The sequence below is a fragment of the Quercus lobata genome, chromosome 6 (assembly GCF_001633185.2).
Source record: "Quercus lobata isolate SW786 chromosome 6, ValleyOak3.0 Primary Assembly, whole genome shotgun sequence".
Taxonomy (NCBI): domain Eukaryota; kingdom Viridiplantae; phylum Streptophyta; class Magnoliopsida; order Fagales; family Fagaceae; genus Quercus; species Quercus lobata.
In genome coordinates, this window is record NC_044909.1 from 49982888 (window position 1) to 50008446 (window position 25559).

The window sequence follows — 25559 nt, forward strand, 5'->3', positions numbered from 1 at the left end:
GTACTTAGATCCTTCTTCAGGTTTGAGTCCGAGGACTATGCAAGACCTTGGTTCTGTTTAGTACTTAGGTTCTTCTTTGAAGTAACTAGTTTCCCCATAGGTTTGAGTCCGAGGACCATGCAAGACCTTGGTTTTGTCTAGTACTTAAGTTCTTCTTCGAAGTAACTAGTTTCCCCATAGGTTTGAGTTCGAGGACCATGCAAGACCTTAGTTCTGTCTAGTACTTAGGCTCTTCTTCGAAAAAACTAGTTTCCCCATAGGTTTGAGTCCGAGGACCATGCAAGACCTTGGTTCTGTCTAGTACTTATGTTCTTCTTTGAAGTAACTAGTTTCCCCATAGGATTGAATCCGAGGACCATGCAAGACCTTGGTTCTGTCTAGCACTTAGGTTCTTCTTTGAAGTAACTAGTTTCCCCATAGGTTTGAGTCCGAAAACCATGCAAGACCTTGGTTCTGTCTAGTACTTAGGTTCTTCTTTGAAGTAACTAGTTTCCCCATAGGTTTGAGTATGAGGACCATGCAAGACCTTGGTTTTGTCTAACACTTAGTCATTTAGAAAGTTGTCAGTGTGTGTTAATTTCCCCAGAGCAGGAGGTCCGAGGACCCGACATAGCTAAGGTTCTGTTTAACTGCTTCACAAGATTCTGGTGCGTGTTAATTTCCCCAAAGCAGGAGGTCCAAGGACCCGACATAGCTAAAGTTCTGTTTAACCGCTTCAAAAGATTCTGGTGCGTGTTAATTTTCCCAAAGCAGGAGGTTTGAGAACCCGACATAGCTAAGATTCTGTTTAACCGCTTCAAAAGATTCTGGTGCGTGTTTAACTGCTTCAAGACCTTGGTTTTGTCTAACACTTAGTCATTTAGAAAGTTGTCAGTGTGCGTTAATTTCCCCAGAGCAGGAGGTCCGAGGACCCGACATAGCTAAGGTTCTGTTTAACTGCTTCACAAGATTCTGGTGCGTGTTAATTTCCCCAAAGCAGGAGGTCCAAGGACCCGACATAGCTAAAGTTCTATTTAACTGCTTCAAAAGATTCTGGTGCGTGTTAATTTTCCCAAAGCAGGAGGTTTGAGAACCCGACATAGCTAAGATTCTGTTTAACCGCTTCAAAAGATTCTGGTGCGTGTTAAGTTCCCCAAAGCAGGAGGTCCGAGGACCCAACATAGCTATGGTTCTGTTTAACCGCTTCAAGAGATTCTAGTGCGTGTTAATTTCCCCAAAGCAGGAGGTCCGAGGACCCAACATAGCTAAGGTTCTGTTTAACCGCTTCACAAGATTCTGGTACGTGTTAATTTCCCCAAAGCAGGAGGTCCGAGAACCCGACATAGCTAAGGTTTTGTTTATCCATTTTACATGATTCTGGTGCATGTTAATTTCCCCAAAGCAGGAGGTCCGAGGACTCGACATAGTTAAGGTTCTGTTTAACCGCTTCATAAGATTCTGGTGCGTATTAATTTCCCTAAAGTAGGAAATCTGAGGACCCGACATAGTTAAGGTTCTGTTTAACCGCTTCTTTATCCATGCTTTGACCTTCGGTTTCTTTCTCCAATGGGAATTCAGCGAACCGGGCTATTAGACCCGCGAGAACTAGCCCCTTGACAAGTGTACGGGGCATATACTTGACGTCAGAAGCCCCTAGAATTGCGCCCCATTTAGCAATCCTTCTTGTGTAATTAGTACTTCGAAGTGTAGACCTAAGCGAAAGCTGAGTTATGACAACGACGGTGTGTTCTTGAAAATAATGGGGAAACTTTCATGTAGCTTGCACCATCGCCAAAGTGGTCTTCTCAAGGGACTTTTGTTGATAGGAGCTTGATCCCACCATGATTAACCATTGCATTTGCTAATGCACAAGCTCTTCCCACAGACAATGCCAATTGTAGGGTCACGTTTTTCAGCCCAAGTCCAAGATGCCAATTGTATGGCATCTTGGACCAGTGAACCCAGAACAATAAATTTGTAAAGAGTAGGTCGAAGAGCTAGGTTTTAGTGCACATATAACAGTTAATATGGTGTTTGACACGATCAAGCTGAGATGAACTGAGTTTATCAAGGAAGATTGGTCATCGGCACAATTCGAGGAGCCTTCTCCATTTCGCATTTAGTGGTAGGGATTTCGCCCTCCCTCATTTGCCTCCCTTTCCATCCTTTTTATACCCCCCTTTCCTCCTCTAACTTTTTAGATTCATTGCCTTGCTACTTGTCCTATCTGCCCATCCCTAAAGTTGTTGGGAGTGGTTGTAAAGGCAGAGAGGCATGACTATGTCAGGTACGGAGTACCGTAATAATGGCAACTTTCCCTTAGATATTTCCATTCTTCCCATTGTCCTTTTCTGTCTTAGTACTTATTCTATTCCGTGGAATGACCCGGAGTGTCACTACCAGTAGTAGGCTGCTCCCTTTGTCCTCGGCTACATTCATGGCCGAGGAGGGTTCTTCCCATGGCCGAGGAGGGGTTCTTCCTTGGAATGGGCCCTTGGCCCAATGTAGATATTGACATGGGCTTTCCGGTCTTTTACCCCCCCACAAGATACTAATTTTAATTTTATTTATTAATTTAGTTATGAATTTTAATTTATTTATGGTCAAAATTTTTAAATTTATAGTTATGATTAAGTAAGCAAGAAAAACATATAGATTAAATTATAAAACACAAATAGATTCAATAGGCAAAAACACTAAATAGATTATGTATATAAGAATAAATTTGTACAATAATTAAATAATTCACAGACTAGGTGCATGAAAAATGAACAATACATAATTCATCAAGTCTTGTGTTTGACAGAATTTCCTTAAAGCATATTTTGCCACTCACACACTCAATGGTGCTTAAAGACTCAGGGACGTTTACCTCCCAAGATAACATAATCAACAACACGAAGAAGAATCATTGTAATCTCCATACTCAGCACACTAAACTCTCTTTCTGTCTATGTAATTCTATGCAAATGTATGCATGACAAATATTTTCTCTTGGAAAGTTTCTCACTAGAAGTAGTTTTATGAGTGAGAGACAATGAAGAATATATACATTGGTGAATAGACACCTTGTTTAAGATAAACTTTTTTTTTTTTTTTTAGAAACACTTCAAGATAAACTATTGTGCATAGATTTACTAATTCAAAAATAAAATAATAAAATATTATTGTTTGAAAAAAGAGGGCACAACTCACACATACTTATTAAGCTCAACCTAATGTCTAGCTCACGACCATGTTAAACTCATATATCACCTTGTTTAAGATAAACTTTTTTTTTTTTTTTTAGAAACACTTCAAGATAAACTAACATTGTGCATAGATTTATTTAATTCAAAAATAAAATCAATAACATATTATTGTTTGAAAAAAGAGGGCACAACTCACACATACTTATTAAGCTCAACCTAATGTCTAGCTCACGACCATGTTAAACTCATATATCATCTCTTCTCTTTCCTCTTGAAACTATAGGATTTCCACAACTTTAATAACATATTTAAGTGGATATATTAGGATTCAATTTATTTTCACTCTTTTACATTTTTCTAGCAATAACTAATAAGAAAATACTGCTCCACAAATTACAACTTACAAAGTTGTGAAAACATCCAAAAAGAAATTTGTGAAAAATATTGATCCCTAACATAACATTGCTTAATAAAAAAAAGGCACTTAGCGCATGAGAATTGGAACTGATAACAAAATATTAACTTGTTTAGATTGAGGAAGAGGGAGCAGGGAAAAGAGTAAACTTGACCATAAATTAAGCTCCATAATACTCTCATTCTTGATTCAAACAAGCCATAATATTAAAAAAAAATAAGAGGAAAAAATACAAAGACGGCTGGCTCAGCCATTTGTTGTCAAAAGGTCCAAAATATATCACTTTGACCATATTTGCCCAACTCTTAAATGCCAAATCTAGTTAAATTATTACTTAATATCTCATCTATCCTAATCCATTAAAAAAAAAAAAAAAGGTCATATTATCGAATGTTCTTAGAAAATTAATTGATAATTTATTTTAAGAAAATTTTGATATTAATTTTACGAAAAAAAATATATATATCAAAACATTAATAATTTTTTTCATAAAAATTTTATTTAAATAAATTATTTTATTCCCTATAAATTATTTTTTTTAAAATAGATTATTATCCGATTCTTTAAACCATTCGCCAGCATTTCAAAAAAAAAAAAAAACCCTTTCGTATAACACGCCCCCACGGCGTTGAAAGGCGCGCCAAAATGAAACAACAGCCAAACATATCCACCAATACCATCCCTCCACGTCCATCTCTGACACACGCCACGTCACCCTCTCAACCATATAAATAAATTAAGGAAACCCAAATCCTCAAAAAACACAACCCAGATTACTCTTCCCCTCTGTCTCTGTCTCTGCCAATTTCCAATTTTCTCTCAAAAATGGAAACCCAATATCCAAACCCAAACCCAAACCCAAATCACACCGACGAAACCGAATCCGACGACCCCACAACTCGGCGAATCAGACGGCTCTCCTTGCACCTCCTCAACGACCCAGATCATGATCATGATCATGATCACCTTCAGCTTCAGACAGTAACGTGCGGGGCAACGACGACGAGGAAGAAGCTGGAAGTGGACAGGGCGAGGTTGTGGGAGTGCATGAGAGGGAAGCACAGAGAGATTCAGGAAAAGGTGTTCGAGTACTTCAACGCGAGGCCGGAGCTTCAGACCCCGTTGGAGATCTCGAGAGACGAGCACAGAGAGCTGTGCATGAGGCAGCTGATTGGGTTGGTGAGAGAAGCCAATATCAGGCCCTTCAGCTACCTCGTGGAAGAGCCCTCTCAGTACTTCGCCATTTTGGAAGCTGTGGGAGCTGTCGACATGTCGCTTGGGATCAAGATGGGTGTGCAGTACAGGTATGGTGCTGATCTTATCTTTATTATTGCTCCAAAGGATTATTATTTTATTTTATTTTTTTCCTATTTTGGGATTGGGAGCTATTAAGTTTTGGTTTAATTCTATTTTATGCTTTCAAATTTTGAGGAGTTTTCGGTCACTCATCATGGGGATTTGTGCGTATGAAAGTTCTAATTATAGCTGTGATTAAAACATGTTGTGTATTAATATTATTAAAAATAAAATAAAATGTAAAGTACCAAATTACTAAAAATAATTGTAAATAATAAATTTATTTTTTCATATCGGTTCGATACGACAAATTGTGAATGAATAAGAATAAAATCTATTGTGGGTCCATGTAAAAAAAACTAACAATTTGCAACCTGTTGTGAAAAGAATTTGAAAAAAAAAAAAAAAAAAAATTGTGCCTTGTAGTCTACCATTACTTGCTTACTTGGCAGAATTTAGTTTTTTTGTAAATTCCAGATGCTAAAATACAACCTGATCCAAATTTTAGGGACTAAATTGTATGGTATTTTAAGTTTTTTTTTCCTGTTATTTGGGTTGGAAATAGGATGTGTTTTGGATTTGGGCTTGGTTTTGTTTGATTTTTAAGGTTTGGTAATTGTGCTAGTGACTTTCAATATCTAGTAAAGGTGGAGTTAAGATGTTTTGATTTGAATGTTATTGTCTGAGTTGATACTGAATACAATATTGTGTTTATCTATCTATTAGGATTATCTTTTTTCACTTTTAGATTGTGGTTGCTTTGGGGTTGATCATTTTTTAGATTGCTGTTGTACTAATTCCATCTCTCTCTAATATTTAGTCACATTATCTTCATAGTCTGTACATTATATCCTGCATTGACTATTTATTTTGCTCTTGCAGTCTTTGGGGAGGTTCTGTGATCAATTTAGGAACTAAGAAACACAAGGATAAGTACTATGATGGTATTGACAATATGGACTATACAGGTTGTTTTGCTATGACTGAACTGCATCATGGTAAGCTAGTCTGCTCGTCTTTTATTTGTTTGTTCCTTGCTTTTGTGTGTTAGCTGCTACTACAATGAAAAATCTATCACTGTTGTGTCCTTAACCTCTTCCTGCTGTCATTGTATGCTTGCCAGTCCCCCACCCCACCCCAAAAAAAAAAAGGCAATTTTGGCTAATTTCACGGAATCTTAAGTCATGAATCCAAATGTTAATTTCATTGTTTGTTCCTTGCTTTTGTGTGTTATCTGCTACTACAATGAAAAATCTATCTCTGTTGTGTCTCTAACATCTTCCTGCTGTCGTTGTATGCTTGCCAGTGCCCCCCACCCCAAAAAAAAAGGCAATTTTTGCTAATTTCACGGAATCTTAAGTCATGAATCCAAACGTTAATGTGAAATTGGATGTTGCCTAATTAGGTCTCTTATTAAATAGGTATTCTACAACATGCAAGGGGCATTTTGTCTTCCAAACAAAGCCTGATAACTTGTATAAAGATATAGGCTAAGGTCCTGAAAATATATTATTTTCCACTTATCTTGGCATGCATATCTAAACTAAACTGTTTATTTTTTGGTGCTTTAAAAGGCTCAAATGTTCAAGGCCTCCAAACAGTTGCAAAATTTGATCCAATCACAGATGAATTTGTAATTGACACACCCAATGACGGGGCCATCAAATGGTGGATTGGAAATGCTGCAGTTCACGGCAAGTTTGCCACTGTCTTTGCTAAGCTGATGTTGCCAACTCATGACACAAAAGGATTTTCTGACATGGGAGTCCATGCCTTCATCGTTCCAATAAGGGATTTTAACACCCACCAACCACTTCCAGGAGTTGAAATACATGATTGTGGCCACAAAATTGGCCTGAATGGAGTGGACAATGGAGCATTGAAATTCCATTCAGTCAGAATTCCTCGAGATAATCTCCTTAATCGATTTGGAGATGTCTCCCGTGATGGGAAATATACAACCAGCCTCCCATCCATAAATAAAAGATTTGCTGCCATGTTAGGTGAACTGGTAGGTGGGAGGGTTGGCCTTGCATATTCTTCAGTTAGTGTCCTCAAGGTAGCTGTTACAATTGCCACCCGATATTCTTTACTGCGCCAGCAGTTTGGCCCTCCCAAGCAACCCGAAGTCAGTATTCTTGATTACCAGTCCCAACAACACAAGCTCATGCCAATGCTGGCTTCAACTTATGCATTCCACTTTGCCACTCAGCATTTGGTGGAGATATATTCAGAGATGAAGAAGACTCATGATGAAGAATTAGTTGGAGATGTCCATGCACTTTCAGCAGGTCTCAAGGCATACGTGACATCTTATACAGCAAAGTCATTGAGCATCTGCAGGGAAGCCTGTGGAGGTCATGGGTATGCTGCAGTGAACCGGTTTGGCAGCTTGAGGAATGATCATGACATCTTTCAGACATTTGAAGGGGACAACACAGTGCTTCTACAACAGGTTGCAAACAAATCCAATTCTATTACACACTTTGCTTAAGAATTTGATATATCCTAGTTTGTTTCATCAATAAAGTACAAGAGCATCTGAATTGATGGTGCTGTTTTCAATAGGTAGAGAAGAGGTAGGAAATAGGAATTGCTACAGGATGGGTTTGCAACTAGAATAGCAACTTCCTCCCTAAAGACCCACCCTGACTTGCATCACTCCAAAATGTAGTCAGCTGGTTAGCTGTGAACTACTGAAGAGAATGATTATATTGTTTTATCTCTCACAATAAAGTTGAGGCTACCTGATCCTAAATTAGTTTTGAAAAGCTAGTGTTAAAATGTTAACATGTTTATTTTTCAACAAAATTGTTCTTGTAGGGTCAATTCAGGTGAATAGCCTGATAGTTGCACTCCTGTGCCTTTCCTAGGTAGTAAAGTCTCTGTGCTTTTAATAGATGAAATTATGCTCTTTGGTCACCAACTTACCATAGAGGATTCTAGCTTTCCTATGTGGACTTGGGTTTTGGGCAATTTGAGATAAATGGATTTATGGTGGTCATCCAATGTTAAAATGAAAGGCAATGATAGTTGTTAGATAACAACCGTGCCCACATCTTCAGATTAAATTTTGGTTGCTAGTGTCATTTCGGGTTATCACTCCACTGGTTGCTAACATACATTATAATTTGTATGGGGCTGTATATATATGGTCTGCATTATTAATAAATCTTGATTACTCTTTTGGACGGAAACTAGACTCTTGAACCTTTCAATTGTGATGCCAGGTAGCAGCCGATCTCTTGAAGCGATACAAGGAGAAGTTCCAAGGTGGGACACTTGCAGTTACATGGAACTACTTAAGAGAATCAATGAACAGTTACCTGTCTCAGCCAAATCCCGTAACTGCTAGGTGGGAAAGTGCCGATCATTTACGAGATCCCAAGTTCCAGTTGGATGCCTTCAGAGTGAGTTTTATCTTAGTTAAGGTTATTTACAGATTTTAATTGTTTCAGACAATACAGTCTGTATATTTATGGTTTATGTGAATGATCTTGTTGCAGTACCGAACATCTCGATTGCTTCAAAGTGTTGCTGTGAGACTAAACAAGCACTCTAAAACTCTTGGAGGCTTTGGTGCTTGGAATCGATGCTTGAATCACCTTTTGACACTTGCTGAATCCCATATTGAATCTGTCATCCTAGCAAAGTTTATTGAAGCTGTAAAGAGGTACCCTCTTAATCTTAACCTCATATATTCTTTTATTTTTTCACTTCTTGATTTTTGAGTATTTGATTTGGTTTGATTGGTAGATGTCCGGATGCGAGTACTCAAGAAGCTCTGAAACTTGTATGTGATCTTTATGCCTTGGAACGAATCTGGAAGGACATAGGAACCTACCGTAATGTTGACTATGTGGCACCCAACAAAGCTAAGGTATCAAACATAAAAAGACTGACAACTGAAGTTATTGAGATATACTGTATAAAGTGCCATTCATGTGTCAGAAGATTTTGACATGCTTTCTTAATTTAGCACAGGGGCATTTGTGAACATTTGTCTCAGGGAAGTACCTGAGTAGAGGATGGACAGAACAAATGTGAAGTTCTGTTTTATAGTTAGTGTTTTATTAACTGACCTATGCATATCCTGTTGCAGGCAATCCACAAGCTTGCAGATTACTTGAGTTTTCAAGTGAGGAATATTGCAGGGGAACTTGTTGACGCATTTGATCTTCCAGATCATGTTACACGGGCCCCTATTGCGATGCAGTCAGAAGCCTACTCACAGTACTTGCAGTATGCAGGATTTTAATACCTAAATAGAGCAAAAAGCCTCACAAGATGCATATAAAAGAATTTCTGATGCTGATACATATGAAAAAGCCTCACACAGTATGTGGGTTGTCAGGATTTTTTTTTTTTTTTGGTGGCCAAATGTCATTAGTGTTTTTATTTTCTTTTATTTCTTTCCTAATAAGAAAGCAAGATGAATTGGTCAAAGGAGATGGTGGCTTTCAAACCGAGGTTGGTGTTTCACTGTGTTTGGGAAGAATAATTAGCTGTGGTAGAAATTGAAACAATACTTTATACACGATTGCTTGTAAACTGTATCAATCATCAATTAGTATTCAAAATGCAAATTTTACTGTCCATATTTTCTTACATATATACTTTCTAACTTGTGATTATGTTATAATATCCTTGGGTGATTCGATCCAAGAAAATTGAATAAGGGCTGATCCTGGAAATTTTCTAGAACGAAAAGAAAATTCACATTGGTGGCACTAAAAATAAAAATCTTTTCTTTTCTTTCCCCACTTCCTCAGGGATAAAAAAAAAATCACTGGCATGATTTAGATTCGCAGACAGGAGGAAAATACCTCATTCGTTGATATAAAGAGTAAGGGTTTTCAATGCACCAGTAAGACTTACTCAAAACATGAAAACTTTAGCAATTGAATTCTATCACATTTCAATACATGGGAAGTAATGAAGCAAAAATCAAGTAATATATTAGCAACAAAGAGGAGAGGAAAAACAAATAAATAAAGAAGAGGAATCTGTCAAATTCGCTCATAAGAAAAGGTAGTAGATTGGTAAGTATAAGAAGACATGAATTCCATAAATCTGGAATTTTCACCTTGAGCTTTCTAAAATTAAGCCAATGCCCACACTCCTCCCAAATAATTGTACTTTTCAATAGTTCTTTGCAACACTATGAAATTTACAGATATCTATTCCCAACCACAAATTCCAGTGCTTATATTAGATGATGACGTAAAACTCTTATGTTCTAGGCTTATAATTCAAATATGCATTTCGGGCTGCTTCACCTTTGTGTCTAATATCTTCGTACATTTTCAATGAAGCCTCGGAAAATTTGTTCAGTTGCTCAAGAACCTTTGTCAAACTTGTATGATTGCCGCACAAATTTGAGGAACTATCGTCATCCTTTTCAGCATCTTTGCTCTCTGGTTCTTCATTTTCTGCCTCAGCAGATTTCTGTTTCTTCTGCAATAGTGCTTGTTGGTCCATCAACTGGCAAACATCCAATAAAAATGTTTTGATTGCATTACTTAGTTCATCAGATGGCAAAGCTTGAAGTCCCGCTGACCAATCACGGCACAAAACAAATACAGGAGGTGCCACAACTCGACGAGGGGAGAATGACCTCCTACCCCTGGAACGTTCTTGCGGTAGCAGGATGCAGTTTTGCAGCCAACCATTCAGAGCTTCCACATATGATGTGAGACTATTGATCCAATTAGCAAAACCTAAGCCAAAGCATTCAATTTCATCCTGGAGTTGAGATGTTATCTGCCTGCGGGTATCTCCTTGGGGAGTTCCTGACAAACTCTTTGAATGGTATGCCAATGATATGGTGATGTACTGTGCGTGATGACATTCAAGCATGGCTTTCCACATCCTGGTCAATCTGCATGGGCACAAAGGTATTGCATAACTAATCCAGATTCAAATCTCAAGGGTTCAAAAAATAAAAAATGCCATGCGGGCATGAGATCCAAAGTCTTGGACATAAATGAAATATATGAACAAAAAAGGTACTTACCCCTGGATTAATTCTACAAGCTGTGGTTGCAACTCTTCATCCCTAATTTTCTCAATCCGCTTAGATATTGAATCAACAGAATGAATTGCCACCTTTATTTGTGAGTGAAGATCCTTTACAACTGCCCGGGTTTTGTCAATCACTTGACTGCTACAATCCTTTGCAAATTGGTGCCTAAGCTGGTCACACTTCCGGTCATATTCCTTCCTGACAGATTCACTGGCCTACCGAGAACAAAAAAAGTGAACAAGTTAGGAGGAGCAAGGACTTGCATCATTTTATATGGGCTAACTTTGAAGACAAGCATTTGCAATACTGGTAAAGAAGAATCCAATTAGCAAAATAGATATATTAGCTACTGAGATAGATAGAGATGTTTTTTAAGATCCTAGAAATCCTGATTATGAGTCTCCCGCGAATAGATACTCTTCCAGATTTGTAAATACTCAAATGGGGAAGTAAGTCCTTGTCAATTTAGTTCTAGCAGTACTTGAGGGGGGAAAATGCCATGACATCCCTTGAACTTTGGGGTAGTTGCACTTACACCCCCTGAAATTTTATTTTGGTCAATTTAGTACACAAACTTTAATACTGCAACAAAGAGACCTCCTTAACTTTATCTTTTGTCAATTTAGTACATAAACTATGATATTGTAGCAGTAAGGCCCCCTTTTTTTTTTGCCCCCAATTCAATCTCTCTTTCACCAAATCTTTTTTTTTTTTTTTTAAAGAAAGAAAATGAAGGGATTTACTACAACAACATAAAAGTTTAGGGGGTCTATTGGTTACAATACCAAAGCATACATACTAAATTGGCTAAATTAAAAGTTCAAGGGGATGTATGTGCAACTACACCAAAGTTGACGTGGTGTTGAGGCGTTTTACAATCAACAGGAAGGAGCATTAGTGAATGGTTTCACCAGCCTCAAAAGTGTCCAAAAAAGAGGAACATACTAGCAGGGGAAAAAAGGACAAACACAGAATCTAGCAAACTTATGATCTGTATATGTGGGTAATCTTATTAATTATCAACACCCCTTCACTTGTCCATAGATTGTTGAAGGATTGGACAAATATATTAAAGTGTTAAGCTCCAAAATAATGAAAAATGATATTCAAATCTTATTCACACTGACCTCTATGCCAAGTGAAATCTTCTTCAAAAACAAGTAAATTTAACTCTTTTGTTCTATAAAATAAATAAATAAACAAAACAAAACAAAAAAGAAAAAAAAAAAGGCAGCATTTTGAATCATGAAAGAACAATCATCTGATTGAAAAACTATTCCATGAAGGATCTTTTAAAATTAACATATTTTCACACGTATTTACAACACAATATTTTATTTATTGTAAAAAAGAGATACTACACTAGAAACCCTGTTTCACAAAAGTAAATAACAGATGTGTGTTCCAAATTTTAGATATACATTGTAGTCAAAATCCAAATAACAACAACCAAACCTTGGTCCCAATTTTTGAGGGTTATCTATGGGTCTTCAACAAATTGGACAAGGTTGGCCACATGTATTCTTTTTCATCATTCTATTCTATCCAAAGCGTAGTCAATCAAATCAACACAAAATCAGAAACATTTGAGAGGGCTAGGAAGATAATACTATTGATAGAGTGCCCTGAACATGATTTATATCAACAGTATACTTTTAAATTTAACATATTTTCACACTAGTATTTACGACACAATATTTCTTTAGCTATTGTAAATAAGAAATAGTCCACTAGAATCATTCAGATATGTTTCACAAAAGTATATAAGAGATATATTCCAAAATTTAGATACTAAGTTGTAGTCAAAATCCAAAATCAACACAAAATAATAAACATTTGAGAGGATTAGGAAGATGATATTATTGATAGAGTGCCCTGAACATGATTCATATCAACAATATACTTATGCCCCAAATCATGAAACTATGACAAGTTTATTGTAAAGGACTGCCCCAGAGCATGCAGCACCAGATCCCAGATTATCAGGAGGATTTTATACAAATAAAATGGCTTCAACGAAGTACCTTTACTTCATCATAAAGTTTTCTCTCCCATGCATACAGTCTGTCCAGAGTGGAGGAATGACTTCCTGCAATCATGCCAAACTCCTCAACAAAATCACTTCCGCTGTCATCATTATATTCTTTTGAAGCTGCGGTGAGAGGATTCCTAGATGAAGATGACCTTGTAGATGTTGTCCGGTTCCATGTAATAATCTTTGTTACATTTTGTGAAGGTTCTACACAAACATGGAAACCCAAAACTAAGTAAAGCAAAGGCAAGTAATGCTGCAGTAAATCAGCCCATGACAAAAGTTGTACTTCATTAGGCCTGAAGGTTGGAACTTGGAACAGACCTTCTCTCAATTGACTGTACATTATGCAAATAGTAATCTTATTAATTGAAATTAATTAATCCCATTCGAAATCAAAACAATCTATTGAAATATATGATTAACTTAAACAATCTCACAATATTTTTTAACATACAACTTCTTGCCATTTCCCTTAAACTGTTGAGGATGACCAAAAGTTGGTTACCAAATAAATGGATCTTACCTTACTTAGCTGCTTTAAGGATTATGACTGGAAACTGTTAAGGATATAAATTTCAAAAACCAAACCCCAAGAGTACCGTTGATTGTTAACCAATTTGGTGCCAGGTAACAAGCTAGAACTTACCATAAGTAACAAGTGCAGTCTTCCCATGGCAACAAACAAGCTTGAAAGCCACCAAAAGAGCCAAGGCAGATGACTTCCCTATAAGAAAATTGAGTATATATAAAAATTTAAGCCAGCAAAAGTATAAAAGGAATTTGCATTACAGCATATGTAAATAATTAGAACCCATTCAGCACTTTTGAGTGGTAATAAATAATTCTTCCATTAAAAAAAAAAAAATTACCTTTAGCCTCAGAATATTCAACTCTGATTTTGTTTGCCTCTAGCATCCTGGCGACCTCCTTACCAGATTCAGAAGCACGGAAGAAACGATGCTCTATATCCTTAATGCTCGAAAGAAAATCTTTAGCTCTGTGGGTAATGAACTCTGAAGGATCCTCTCTTTCTGCACTTACATCTTTCTCCACCATGCTTTTCTCCCTTTTTGAACTAGACTGTTCAAGAGCAACTTTACCTGCAGAGGTCTCAGCTAATCCATTACCATTATTTTCCAACTCTAGCTGCCTAACTTTACCATCAACCGTTTGTTGAGAACCTTCAACTCCTCTAGAGGTAATTGAATGAACATTACGCTCTTTTGATCGACTGTTACTATTATTTCGAGTCACTATATTACCAGGGATGTCACCAGCCTTTTGCTCTGATTGGGACCAACCTTCATGAAATTCATTAGTTCCACCTAAATCAAACTCTCTCTTGAACTGTCTCCATCCACTCATATCATCAAAATTCATATCCAACCCACTATGCTCCACAAACCTAAAGCTCACATTATCATCAACGGGATCAAAGAAATCCCAAGAACCTGACTCAAGATGAGGGGGAGGTGGTGGTGGCACAGGAAATGCCATTGATTCCTCATCCACATAACTATTAACACCACTCGGATTGACCATAACAGTAACAGCAGCACCACCACCAGACCTCATATAGCTAATAGCCGCCACAGGCGGGGAAAGGGGGCTCTCATTGTGCAAAGGTGAGTCCGAAACATCGGCAAGAAGTGACGGAGACGGTGACGGGTATGATGAATGTGATGGGGTCTTATCCGACAGAGATGACTCTATCAAGACCTCGGCCTCAGCATACCGCCGAAGAGCAATGCCGATGTTTTTAAGGGATTGTGTGTAAGAGACATGAGCAGCTGCTAGAGCATACCTTGAATCAATGGCCTGCTTGATGAATCTCTTCCGTACTTTACAGAGACGTAGAGCTTCATTTTTATCAGTTTTGGAGTTACCACAACCCATTTTCTCAAAATCCAAAAAACACAACCCCCACCACAACTGAACAAAAATCACTACATCAATAAGACCACCAAAAGCCTTGGCAATCTAGTCCTTGAAACAAACCCCATTATCAAAAACCCACTTGAACAAAAGCTAGTGAAACTAAAAATATGGACAATGAATATATTAAATCCGAAATTTCACCGCAATAGAACCACCAAGGGGCTTAAAAAACCCAACTTTCCACCCACTTCATGAAACAAACCCCATTTTCTCAGCCTCCAAAGTGAATTTCTCTAGAACATTGAGGACCCACTTCAGAAAAACCTTAAAAACTAAGAAAACAAAGGAAGTAGAACAAAATGTGCAAAGGCAAAGAACCCTTATTGTCCACAAAAACCCTAACCTTGTGATCTTGAACAGAGTAAAACAGAGCAACCTTTTTTCCAAGCCCCCAAAAAAGCAGGTGGGTTCTTCTGGCCACAAAACGTAAAAAACCCACTTGGAGAAAAAGGTTGGTTCAGAGGAAAGGGACAAGACCCAGATGGTGTAATCGACAATGAAGAGGAAAAATCGTTGGACTTTTTCTATCACACTCTGCTCAGAGCCAAAAACAGAGGAATAGTTGTTTTCAAGAGAGAGAAGTAGTTGGGAGAGACGGTCATAAAACCGAAGGCATTAACGAAAACCTGAAATAGTCTGAAAGCAATGAATTGGAGAAACTATTTAAGCAGCTGAGAGTATCAGTCTCCTTTTGGTGTGGGTCTACAGAGACCAAGATTTTCCAGAGATGGGTAAAAATGATTAAAAATATGTATTAATAAAGAAAAAGCAAAATGTGAAAAGCAGAGAGAGAGAAGAATACTGCAGAGCAAAAGCCTCGAGATGTGTGTCTAACATATGAGCTTTCTTTCACTCATTGCACTCATTTTTTGACAGAAATTAATGATATTGGACAAAATAAAAGGAAAAACAGAGAAATTTACTATTTTTTCCTCCAAAAACAGCTCTTTTATTTTTATTTTCTGTCTAAAAAGTAAAAAACTTTTCTTTCTTTTTTTTGAAAGTAAAATCTAGATCATGGAGGTGAATTAGATTACTATTTACTATAGGGAAAACTGGAGGGAAAGGAGTGAACATTGAAGAAAATGAAAATCACAATGAAAAAAAAAACTTTCCTTTCCTTGATACAGGGCAAAACAGAGTGTGAGTGTCAGAAAGAATACCTGTTTTTATTGGAAAAGGTGTGTTTGGATGACAGAATTGCCCTTAGGTTTTCCCGAGGGACACTCTAACGGCTCCTTAAAATCCGGTTCTTGGGGGCATTGGGTTTCACTTTTTCTTTCTGCATCCAAAAAGAAGAAAAAAACTGCAAAATATTATTATTAGTCTTAAACAAATATGCCTTTAATTTTCTGAGTTTAAGCAAAATATTAGAGCATGTTTGGAGCATCAACTTAAATATATGTTTTTAATTTTTAAATAATATTATATATATTTTTATACCATTTTTTTATTTATATATATTTTAAAAAAATTAAAAATTATTATTTAAACACATTTACCAAATGGACTCTTAACTTTTTTTTTCTCTTTTGTGGAGAATCAAGCAAAATATTAGTTGTACGTACCTATTTGCCAGCATTTATACTATATACCAATTTGTAGTAGTAATGGGACGGTGGGATGCCACCACTAGTGAGGCCCCAATCTGATATTTCATTTCAAGATAAGACTCACGAACCCCACTGACTGATTGAATATTTTTTTTTTTGATGGGGACTGATTGAATATTCTTTTCTTGGTTTTCAATTTTTTTAATGAGCCACTGATTGAATATTTGAGTATATACAAATGGGAGGTAAGTTAATTTTTATACCAATTTAATCTAATGTAGAATGGGAGGGAAGCTATAAAATAATGAAAAGGTGGGTATTGTGGCTATAGATTTTTAATGGGCAGGGAACAGGAAAGCAGTCTGTTGACAAGGGATATTGTAGTAGGGAGATATTTCTGAATACTTTTATACTTTTAGCATACAAAAAATGTAAAAAAGAAGAAGCAATTGTTAAGTAAATGAAAAAGCTGTGGCCAATAAACAAGATTCATGCTTTTATGGGGTTTATAGGAGGAAAATTTGAGTTGATGGTTGTATTGCCAGTAGGTATTTGTCCTTATGGTCTGTGTCAAAGTTAGGGTGTGCATTTGGGAATTGTTGAAAAAAGTTCAGATTTTTAATTTTTTTTTTCTATTTTTTTATTAAATAATTTAGTTTTTAGTTTTATTTTTCAAATAAATTTGCTTTTAATTTTTTATAACACATTTAACATAAAAAATTTCAAAATCTATTTCTTTTGATAAATATTATGCAAATAAGCTACTAGAAATAAAAAATTTCTCAAATTTCTGCCCAATTTCATTTAAGAGGGAGGATTTGCAAAATTAATATATTTGCAAAAAAAAAGAGTACAATTTAAGTAAATTTATGTTATTTTGATTAATATGGACTCATAAAATGTTGAAATTGTAATAATTAAAACCATACTATGAACATTTTCAGTCCTCTAACTTGTGACAGAAATCTACAATTTTTAATTCTTACAAGAACCAAACAGTGGCAGAAAAAATGCAATTGCAGTGCTGCCATTTGTGGTTCCAAAATGTTTGTCTCCATGCTGCCCAATCAGAGGACTAGCAATCCAAAATAATAATAAAAACTAGTAAGGAAAAGCCTGTCTTTTGTTAAAACAACTATTGCCCCAGGGGGGTTTTAATAACTAGTCAGTATTTGTTTAAGTTTCTTTTGGGCTGGCAGGGGACAATTGCCCCCCTCAACTCCCCTAAGCTTTCGCCCTTGCTTATGGCTTCAGAGGAATAGAGGGATGTTCTCTACAAAAATGGCATGCATGTTGTTTGTGTGATTAAAAATGGAGGAATTTTCTATGATCTGGATTGAAACAAACTATTATGTGTTGTCTATGATTAGGTGAAATATTGGAGAAATCAATAGAAGGTTGGTTGAAATTATATTAGTAATGATAGGAATATTATTATTTTTTTTTTTAAGGTAACAAACTGTTATTTGAGTACCATTATTGTCACACGAGCCCACTACATTTCCTGAAATAGTTAAACATGAAAGGAATTATCGGTTAAGTTACTAACATAAATGAATACCAGGGCCAAAATAAAAATGAGATCAAACGTGAATGACCAAAATGAAAGTTTTAAAACATAAATGATCAAAGTGAAAACAATCCAAAGTTTTAAGGATCAAAAGCGTACTTTAGTATAAATTAAACACAAATAAAGCATCTTGAACTAAACTAAGTATTACTGGTGGATGTGGCCTTTTAATTGGTTTAATGGATTGGTTGTTAAAGTGTTTTATTGGGATCATCGGGAGTGTAGTTCTAACAAATGACAAAGTCACATGCTTGAATAAGATGATGATATATAAAACAAACTTGATTTAAAAAAAAATTAGTGATTTTTTAAAATATAAATTCATACTTTTTAAATTTTTAATTAAAAATTTAATTTATTAAGCTATTGCATGACTTAAGGAATATTTATTACAGGCCTTATAGTAAGAAATTTTTATTACTCATTTAAAATTTAAAGAATAACTATTCCTTCTAAAGAATATGTAACAAAAGAATTGAACAATGTTTACAAAGAAATAGTAATTTCATTTATGAATCTATTTCTGAGTACCAAACCTGCCCTTCTAATTTTTTCCTCTGTCCATGTGTGCACTATCCTGTTTCCTCTGCCCTTCTAATTTGGTTTGGTAATATTTTATATATGTTCATTGATTTATTTAATCAAAAAATAAAAATAAATTAGACAAAAATAGAGTTATATTCTCCTTAGAATGAAAATGAAATAAATTAAATCCCCAGCTTGTTTTATATTATTCAACTGTTGACCCAAAAATAGATAAGAGGCCCAGCAAGCCACGTTATGCCTATGCACAAGGAGTCAAGAACGTACATTGATAGCTATTGTAGAGAGTTAATTTTCTAACGTGCATAGCTAGAACTATTTTTATATGATACCCCATAGCTCTTCAAGTGTGTGGGACAATACATTAAATGTGTTCCAAATTAGTTAAAAAACTTAAAGAATTTTGACTCCAATTTTTTTTTCTTTTTCATTTTAAGGAATATGAAACATATTAGAAGAATATCTTTCAAGTTTGTTTTGGATTAGTTTATGTATCAAATTACAAAAGAGCATCAAATACACATAGGACTCTAAAAATGTCTGCATATTGTACACTGACAATGAAAGTAAGATGAAATTTGAAGATAAAAATAAACAAACTTCAAGAAAATAAGGGCTAGCTATGTTAATGAATTTTCTCAAAAAAAAAAAAAGAAAAAAAAAAAGAAGAAGCTATGTTAGTGAAAAATGTTAAAATTGCTACAAATTTTGTTATAAAAAACTTATAAAATATAAAGTAACATGACAACAAATATAATTGGTGTCTTTATAAAGAGAATCAAAATTCAAATCTTCTATCCTCCACTTATAATAATTTATCAAAATAAAAAATGATTGGTGCCACTTTAATTATATATGAATAAAAGTAAATGTCTAAAGATTTCTTTTCCCAAATTACATGTATATAAATATTTATTCTATGAATTTAAATAAATAATAAAACCAAAAAAACAAACTTGGTGATGCTATTGAGATTGCCTTTGTCCATCTTTTAGATCCTTAATTTGACCCTGGCCCCATTGTCATATTTTTCCAGCTCCGTGTGGATCATCTAGGAGCTGCCTTGACAAACATTTTTGCTTGTCAATGTCATATTATATGTCTTTACCCAAAGGTAAAGAGAAAAAGCACACTAAAATCAGGATTTTCCTGTTTTAACTTTTAACTTTAATCATATCCTTCAAATGCTAAGGAATAAGGATGCCAAAGTAGGCTTTCTCCTATCTTTTTAGGCTACCAATCTGTATGAATTGATTGAGCTTATTTTCATCTTTACTCCTAATCCCTTAGAAAGAATGTACTTTTTATTTTATTTTATACTAATAAAAAACCATTTGTTATAATAAACAAGATATATCAAATAAACTGATAAAGATAAGGCCATTACGTTGCTAACCTTTTACTCTCATCCCTCCATTTTTACCTGGCTTTTAAGACATCGTGTGCTAGTTTTCTTTTGCTTTTTTTCTTTATACTTTAATGGATGTGGCATTTAGTTTTGATAGATTTAGATTGAAATGATATTGTGCTTTTGTTCTATGTTCAGTCTACGATTTAATATACAGACAATATGAATATGGATATTGTAGGGATAAAGGGCCCAAATATGGGTATTGGGTCGTGGGCCATGTCTGAGGACATCAAGTAGTCCGAGGATAGGTAATAGTGACGGAAACCTACAGGATAGTAGTCTGTGGAAAGAGTTAGGTCAAGAGGAACTTGAAGTGTTGTCCGAGGAGAAGTACCTCCTCGGCTAAATAGGGTAGAGGTCATAAGTCCGACCTTTCATCAAGAACAAAGTAACAAACGATCATGCTGGCAAGGATAAACATCAAGTGGAGATAAGACAAAAGGGAGCTAGGAATATCTGAGAAGAAAGTTGCTACCACCGCATTGAATGCTTTATGCTTTACAGCTAACCTCCTGACTACATTAATATGGAGGTGATACCTGAATAGTAATATTCAGCTTTACAGCTACTCATAAAGACTTTAGGAGAGTGCTAATGGGACAAGTATCAAAGCCAGCAATCTGATTTACACGTGGAGGGCTGAGTTGAAGTAAAATATGGGGATATAAAGAAGAAAAATCCCATTACAAGGGGATCATCAGAGAATCTGTAGAAAAATCATTGTACACACAAGAACTGTGATTGTGTTTAAATCTAAAAGAAATATATAACAACAATCTTCCTCGGACATTGCTGAGGAGGATTTTCCTTACCCAAACTGTTTGTTTATGCTTCTAAGTAACAATTAGCCTATTGTGATCACGGTACAACTCACTGAAGTTTAGTTTCTAGGTTCACTCTCTACAAATTCATTGTTTTGGGCTCTTTGGGCTTTAATCTTTTTCCTTTTGGGTTTTGGGAACTAATCGTGTCCTTACAGGTATCATGATAGTATCCATATTATAAAGCTTCAAAAAGTTAGATGATTTAAAATGGGAAAACTAATTAAAGGGTGACAATCATGCTAATTATGGGATGAATAATTATATAATTGAGAATAAAAGAGAAATTATTACAACTCAGTGCTCGCTAGAGAAATTGAGTTGTGTACACGATGACATAATGACATAGAATAGAAGGATTTTTTTTTCTTCTAATTATTAAAAAAGAAAGGTCATCATACTGGATAATTTGGATTTCCATAAAGAGGTCATCATACTGGATAATTTGGATTTCCACTTCCACACCTAACATTGCCAAGCTGCTTGTTTGTGCTATAAGGCTCATTGCCTCACCCTCAAGTTTCAACTAAAGAAATCACTGAAAGTGAGAGAATTTAAGGGTCCCAATTCCCAAAGAATCTGAAAAAATAGTTTTCCATCGGAAGCCCATATGTTACAAACCTGAAGCCTGAGTTCATGCACCCATAGGCCTAGAAACTTTGACTTCCATAGCCCAATCTACTTAAAGCCCTAGGACATACTCCATAAAACACCATTTGCAGCCGCAAGCTATGGAGAACCATCCAAGGCCTAAGGGACCCTTCCTTTGACTTTTCCCAAATCTAGAGAGAGGGTGATTTGAATGATGAACCTAAAATTTTCTGCAAATATTGAATAACATTATTGTTCTTGAAAACTCTTTGTAAGAAAAACTTTTTTTTATTTCTCCCCTTTTTTAAGAAACAAATGAAAGCAACTTTTTATTCCTTGCTTAACAAATCAACATTGTATATATCATGAATATTGGTAGAATAGATTTCATCCAAACAAAAAAGAGGATTAGAAGATCTAGCTTGTATAATGAGCCTGTGAATTACAAAATTACATAGTTTACGATTACGAACATGACAAAACTGAACTTTCTAGAAAGAAGAAGCCATGAAATTAATATCATGGCTTTATGCCCGCAATTAGAAGAACTTAATCATAAAAATTGATCCCAACACAGAGCTAGAAACTTATATTAACTTTTTTTTGAAGTTTGATGAAATTAAATGTCAAAAACCCTTAAACGGAATCAAACATAAAGGATAAAATGAAAACTTTCATACGAAAATTGCCAAAATAAGAACAACCTTGAACTTTAAGGGGCAAATTGTACTTAATTAATTCAGCCTTTTTTTTTTCAGGTGCATTTCCTTCATTGATTACCTTCTATTTTTTCTTTTTTGTAAGCAAAATTTTCTCTATAATCCTAGCTAGTCCAAAGATTTGAAATTCTTATCCTGACGGGGGGTCTGACTTCTCAGATGGTATCTCGCGATCAATTTCTGTATTTTAATTTCGATAGTTTCAGTGATTGATTAAGGTTTAAATGCTTCCTCTTCTTTGAAACATTGCTGTTGGAAAGCCACATCGCTTTTCTATTTTCTGCTAAGGTATGCTCGAACTGGTCAAGCTACCTAGAGAATCATGTAAATCTTCTCTTTATCATTGTTAAATATTAGCATTGATACACCATGTTGAATATGCTAGTATGGATGCGGAAGCGAAAGCATAAAGTATAGAACATAGTAACACATAAGAGTTACGTGGTTCAGCCTAACGGCCTACATTCACGGAGGAAATCCTAAAGGGTTACATTAATAATATATTAGAGTGTAGTACAAATCCTGTATTATAATGAATCATAACATGTGTATATATAGTAGACTAAAACCTAAACTAATAGACTTCTAGTAAAAGTAGGAGACTTGGCTTGCACACAAAGTAGAATTAGGCTTGGGCCTATACTAATGGGCTAATAAAGCTTTAACACCCCCTCTCAAACTCAAGATGGAAGTTTGATGAAATCTTGAGATTTGATAAGGTTGAGAAGATCCCTTGAATGGAGTTTGGCTCTATGACGGTAGTTTGAGGAAAGCAATAGTCTTGCAGTGTTGATGCGACTTCTAATGGTGGCTTGACTGTACCGGAGAGTTTTGACGGCAGCAGTAGGAAGCCAAAGAAGATGAACGCAGCGAAGAAAACACCGAGGAAGACAAAGATTGCTCTTAAATATACCACAATGACAGAAAACCATGGCCACAGGAAGGTGGCTCTGATACCATGTTAAATATTAGCATTGATACACCATGTTGAATATGCTAGTATGGATGTGGAAGCGAAAGCATAAAGTATAGAACATAGTAACACATAAGAGTTACGTGGTTCAGCCTAACGGCCTACATCCACGGAGGAAACCCTAAAGGGTTACATTAATAATATATTAGAGTGTAGTACAAATCCTATATTATAATGAATCATAACATGTGTATATATAGTAGACTAAAACCTAAACTAATAGACTTCTAGTACAAGTAGGAGACTTGTCTTGCACACAAAGTAGAATTAGGCTTGGGCCTATACTAATAGGCTAATATATCTTTAACAATCATGATAATCGAAGAGACTACTAGAGGTTAATTAAGAGGGTGCTATTTCTTATTCTCTAGAATCAGGCAAATATCCTTTAAGCCTATACACACATAACTACGTAACTACTTAAATATTCATGTTTAATAAATGATAAAAACTGCATCTACTACAGAAAGTTAAAATGATGTGTCACTGTGCTTCAAAAAAAAAAAAAAAAATTGATGTGTCACTGTCACCTTCAATCATAATAAAATAATCCATTCAATATTTGGTGAGGGATACTAGTCACGACTAGGATAATAATTAACCCTAGATATCAGTTTAAATCAATTAACGATAGCTTGTTGTAACAGTGCAGACCAGTTTAAAGCTTGCCATCCAATTCTTGGGGAGGCTTGTTAATCACCAATTTTGTGGGACATGAAGGCTTTGGGCCCAATTTGTAGGACCGTGGGTTCCAAGCCCAATGGATTCAAACACAGTATGTCCACAATCAAGCCAAACCCTCTACTAGGGCTTCTAAATCCTCAATTCAGTCTTCATCCACCACCTCAATTTTAGGGCATGATCTATGCCGATCGACATGATGTTCACACAGGAGGATTGTGCCCCTTAATTGGCCATGGAAATTGGCTAAGCAAGCCTCCTTTATCGTATGGAGATAACAAGCGGTTCATGAAATGTTTGAGAAATTCACGTTGACATGAGGTTTTGTACACTTTAAATGCATTTAGGGAAAATTACACTTTATCTTTCTAAAATATACTCATTTTTACACTTATCTCCTTAAATTATTGTCTAACACTTGCCCTTCTAAATTATAAGACTACACACTTACCCCTATAAACTATTATATGTGTAACACTTTGCACTCCATCCCATGGGTAATAGTTTAGGGAAATAAGTGTGCATTATCATAGTTTTGGGGATTATAATTGTAAAATTGGTATAGCTTAAAGGGGTAAAATGTGCATTCTCATAGATTAGAGGATATGTATAAAATGAAGTATAATTTAGGGGATAAATGTGCATTCTCATACTTTAGATGAGTAAATGTAATATGGTGTATAGTAGAGGAATAAAGTATAATTTTCCTTGCATTTATTGCTTCCACCACCATTAATCCCTTTTTTTTTTTTGATAATGCATGATTAGCCTTGCAATTTGAAAAGGTAGGGAGAGGATATCCTTCACCCACTCTTCCTCGAACTTCCATAGGAGTGTGGGGTGATTGGTTTGATCTTCGAATTCAAGGGAGAGTAGAATCTCAAATTTACCTTGAATTCAATTTTCATCCACCACCTTGACTAGCATGGGAAGATCGAGTCTCAATGACCACCTTTGGCCATAGAGATTAGCTAAGCAAGCCTCCTTTATTATATGAAGATAGCAAGCAATTTGTGGAATGTTTGAAAAGTGCAAGTTAATATGTTTCGTGCAAAGTATGGAAATTTATTTGGTACTTTGGAAGTATACTCCCTCCCTTTCATATAAGAGTGGGCCCCATGGTGGGTAGAACCCACCTTTTTGTGAGAGGAATGGAGTATACTCTTGGAGTACCCAATACCAGCTTGCAAAGTACAATCCCCACATTCACATTTATTGCTTCCAAACAGCGCTAATAATCACATTTATTGTTGTTTGAAAAATTAAATTATTGGTGGTGTAGTGCGAAAAGGCAAGAATAGGATGTTGTCATTCACACACTCCTCCTCTGACTTTCCTTAGGAGTGCTAGGTGATTGACTTGATCCCGGATTCAAGGGAGAGTAGAATCTCAATTTCACCCTCATAGAGAAGACCTTGTAAATATCAGAGACATATCTCCATGCAAAGCTATGAAAAAAAAAAAAAAACAAAACACCCATTGTTTGTAGAATTTTCCTTCAACACCAATTCTAACTTAACCTGAAGAGCACTTCTGGTTAACCCCATTGCTTGGTCTCAGGTGTAGTATATAGGTGTTCTCTTTTGTTGCAAGACCCATTTCGATGATCGAGAGTCCGTGAAGGATTGACCTCAACTGAGATCTCGTTAATGACTTCCCCACAATTATGATAATAACCCTAGCAATTTAAATTATAACAAGAAGGTTCGATCATTAAATAGAAAGAGCCTCCATAAGGTCTTATATTCTTCAAAATCATTATTTTCTTTAAAAAGATGATTAAGATCCAATTTTTATAATAATAAAAGTTAATGCTTC

At 35.6% G+C, this 25559-nt stretch overlaps 2 protein-coding genes across 2 annotated transcripts; one reads left to right on the plus strand and one right to left on the minus strand.

Moving 5' to 3' along the window:
- Nucleotides 1-4339: 4339 nt before the first annotated feature.
- LOC115995050 (acyl-coenzyme A oxidase 2, peroxisomal) lies at nucleotides 4340-9479 on the plus strand. Its single transcript, XM_031119461.1, has 7 exons — nucleotides 4340-4889; nucleotides 5764-5879; nucleotides 6456-7336; nucleotides 8112-8291; nucleotides 8388-8554; nucleotides 8638-8761; nucleotides 8984-9479. Exons 1-7 carry the CDS (start codon nucleotides 4411-4413, stop codon nucleotides 9137-9139), a joined length of 2103 nt encoding a protein of 700 aa, XP_030975321.1. The 5' UTR covers nucleotides 4340-4410; the 3' UTR covers nucleotides 9140-9479.
- A 394-nt stretch (nucleotides 9480-9873) lies between these two features.
- LOC115995350 (nitrate regulatory gene2 protein) lies at nucleotides 9874-15800 on the minus strand. Its single transcript, XM_031119874.1, has 5 exons — nucleotides 13811-15800; nucleotides 13588-13665; nucleotides 12931-13145; nucleotides 10898-11121; nucleotides 9874-10762 (listed from the first exon to the last, which is right to left on the minus strand). The coding sequence occupies exons 1-5, from the start codon at nucleotides 14835-14837 to the stop codon at nucleotides 10114-10116; spliced, it is 2193 nt and encodes a 730-aa protein (XP_030975734.1). The 5' UTR covers nucleotides 14838-15800; the 3' UTR covers nucleotides 9874-10113.
- Between the last annotated feature and the right edge of the window lie 9759 nt (nucleotides 15801-25559).

What these genes read in the sequence shown, in the direction of transcription:
- LOC115995050 (XM_031119461.1), top strand. Translation starts at nt 4,411, where the DNA reads ATGGAAACCCAATATCCAAACCCAAACCCAAACCCAAATCACACCGAC. An exon ending in ACACAGTGCTTCTACAACAG is followed by an intron (nt 7,337 to 8,111) that starts GTTGCAAACAAA and finishes TTGTGATGCCAG; the next exon opens with GTAGCAGCCGATCTCTTGAA. An exon ending in TGGCACCCAACAAAGCTAAG is followed by an intron (nt 8,762 to 8,983) that starts GTATCAAACATA and finishes ATCCTGTTGCAG; the next exon opens with GCAATCCACAAGCTTGCAGA.
- LOC115995350 (XM_031119874.1), bottom strand. Translation starts at nt 14,837, where the DNA reads ATGGGTTGTGGTAACTCCAAAACTGATAAAAATGAAGCTCTACGTCTC. An exon ending in TGAATATTCTGAGGCTAAAG is followed by an intron (nt 13,666 to 13,810) that starts GTAATTTTTTTT and finishes ATTTTCTTATAG; the next exon opens with GGAAGTCATCTGCCTTGGCT. An exon ending in GACTGCACTTGTTACTTATG is followed by an intron (nt 13,146 to 13,587) that starts GTAAGTTCTAGC and finishes ATGTTTGTGTAG; the next exon opens with AACCTTCACAAAATGTAACA.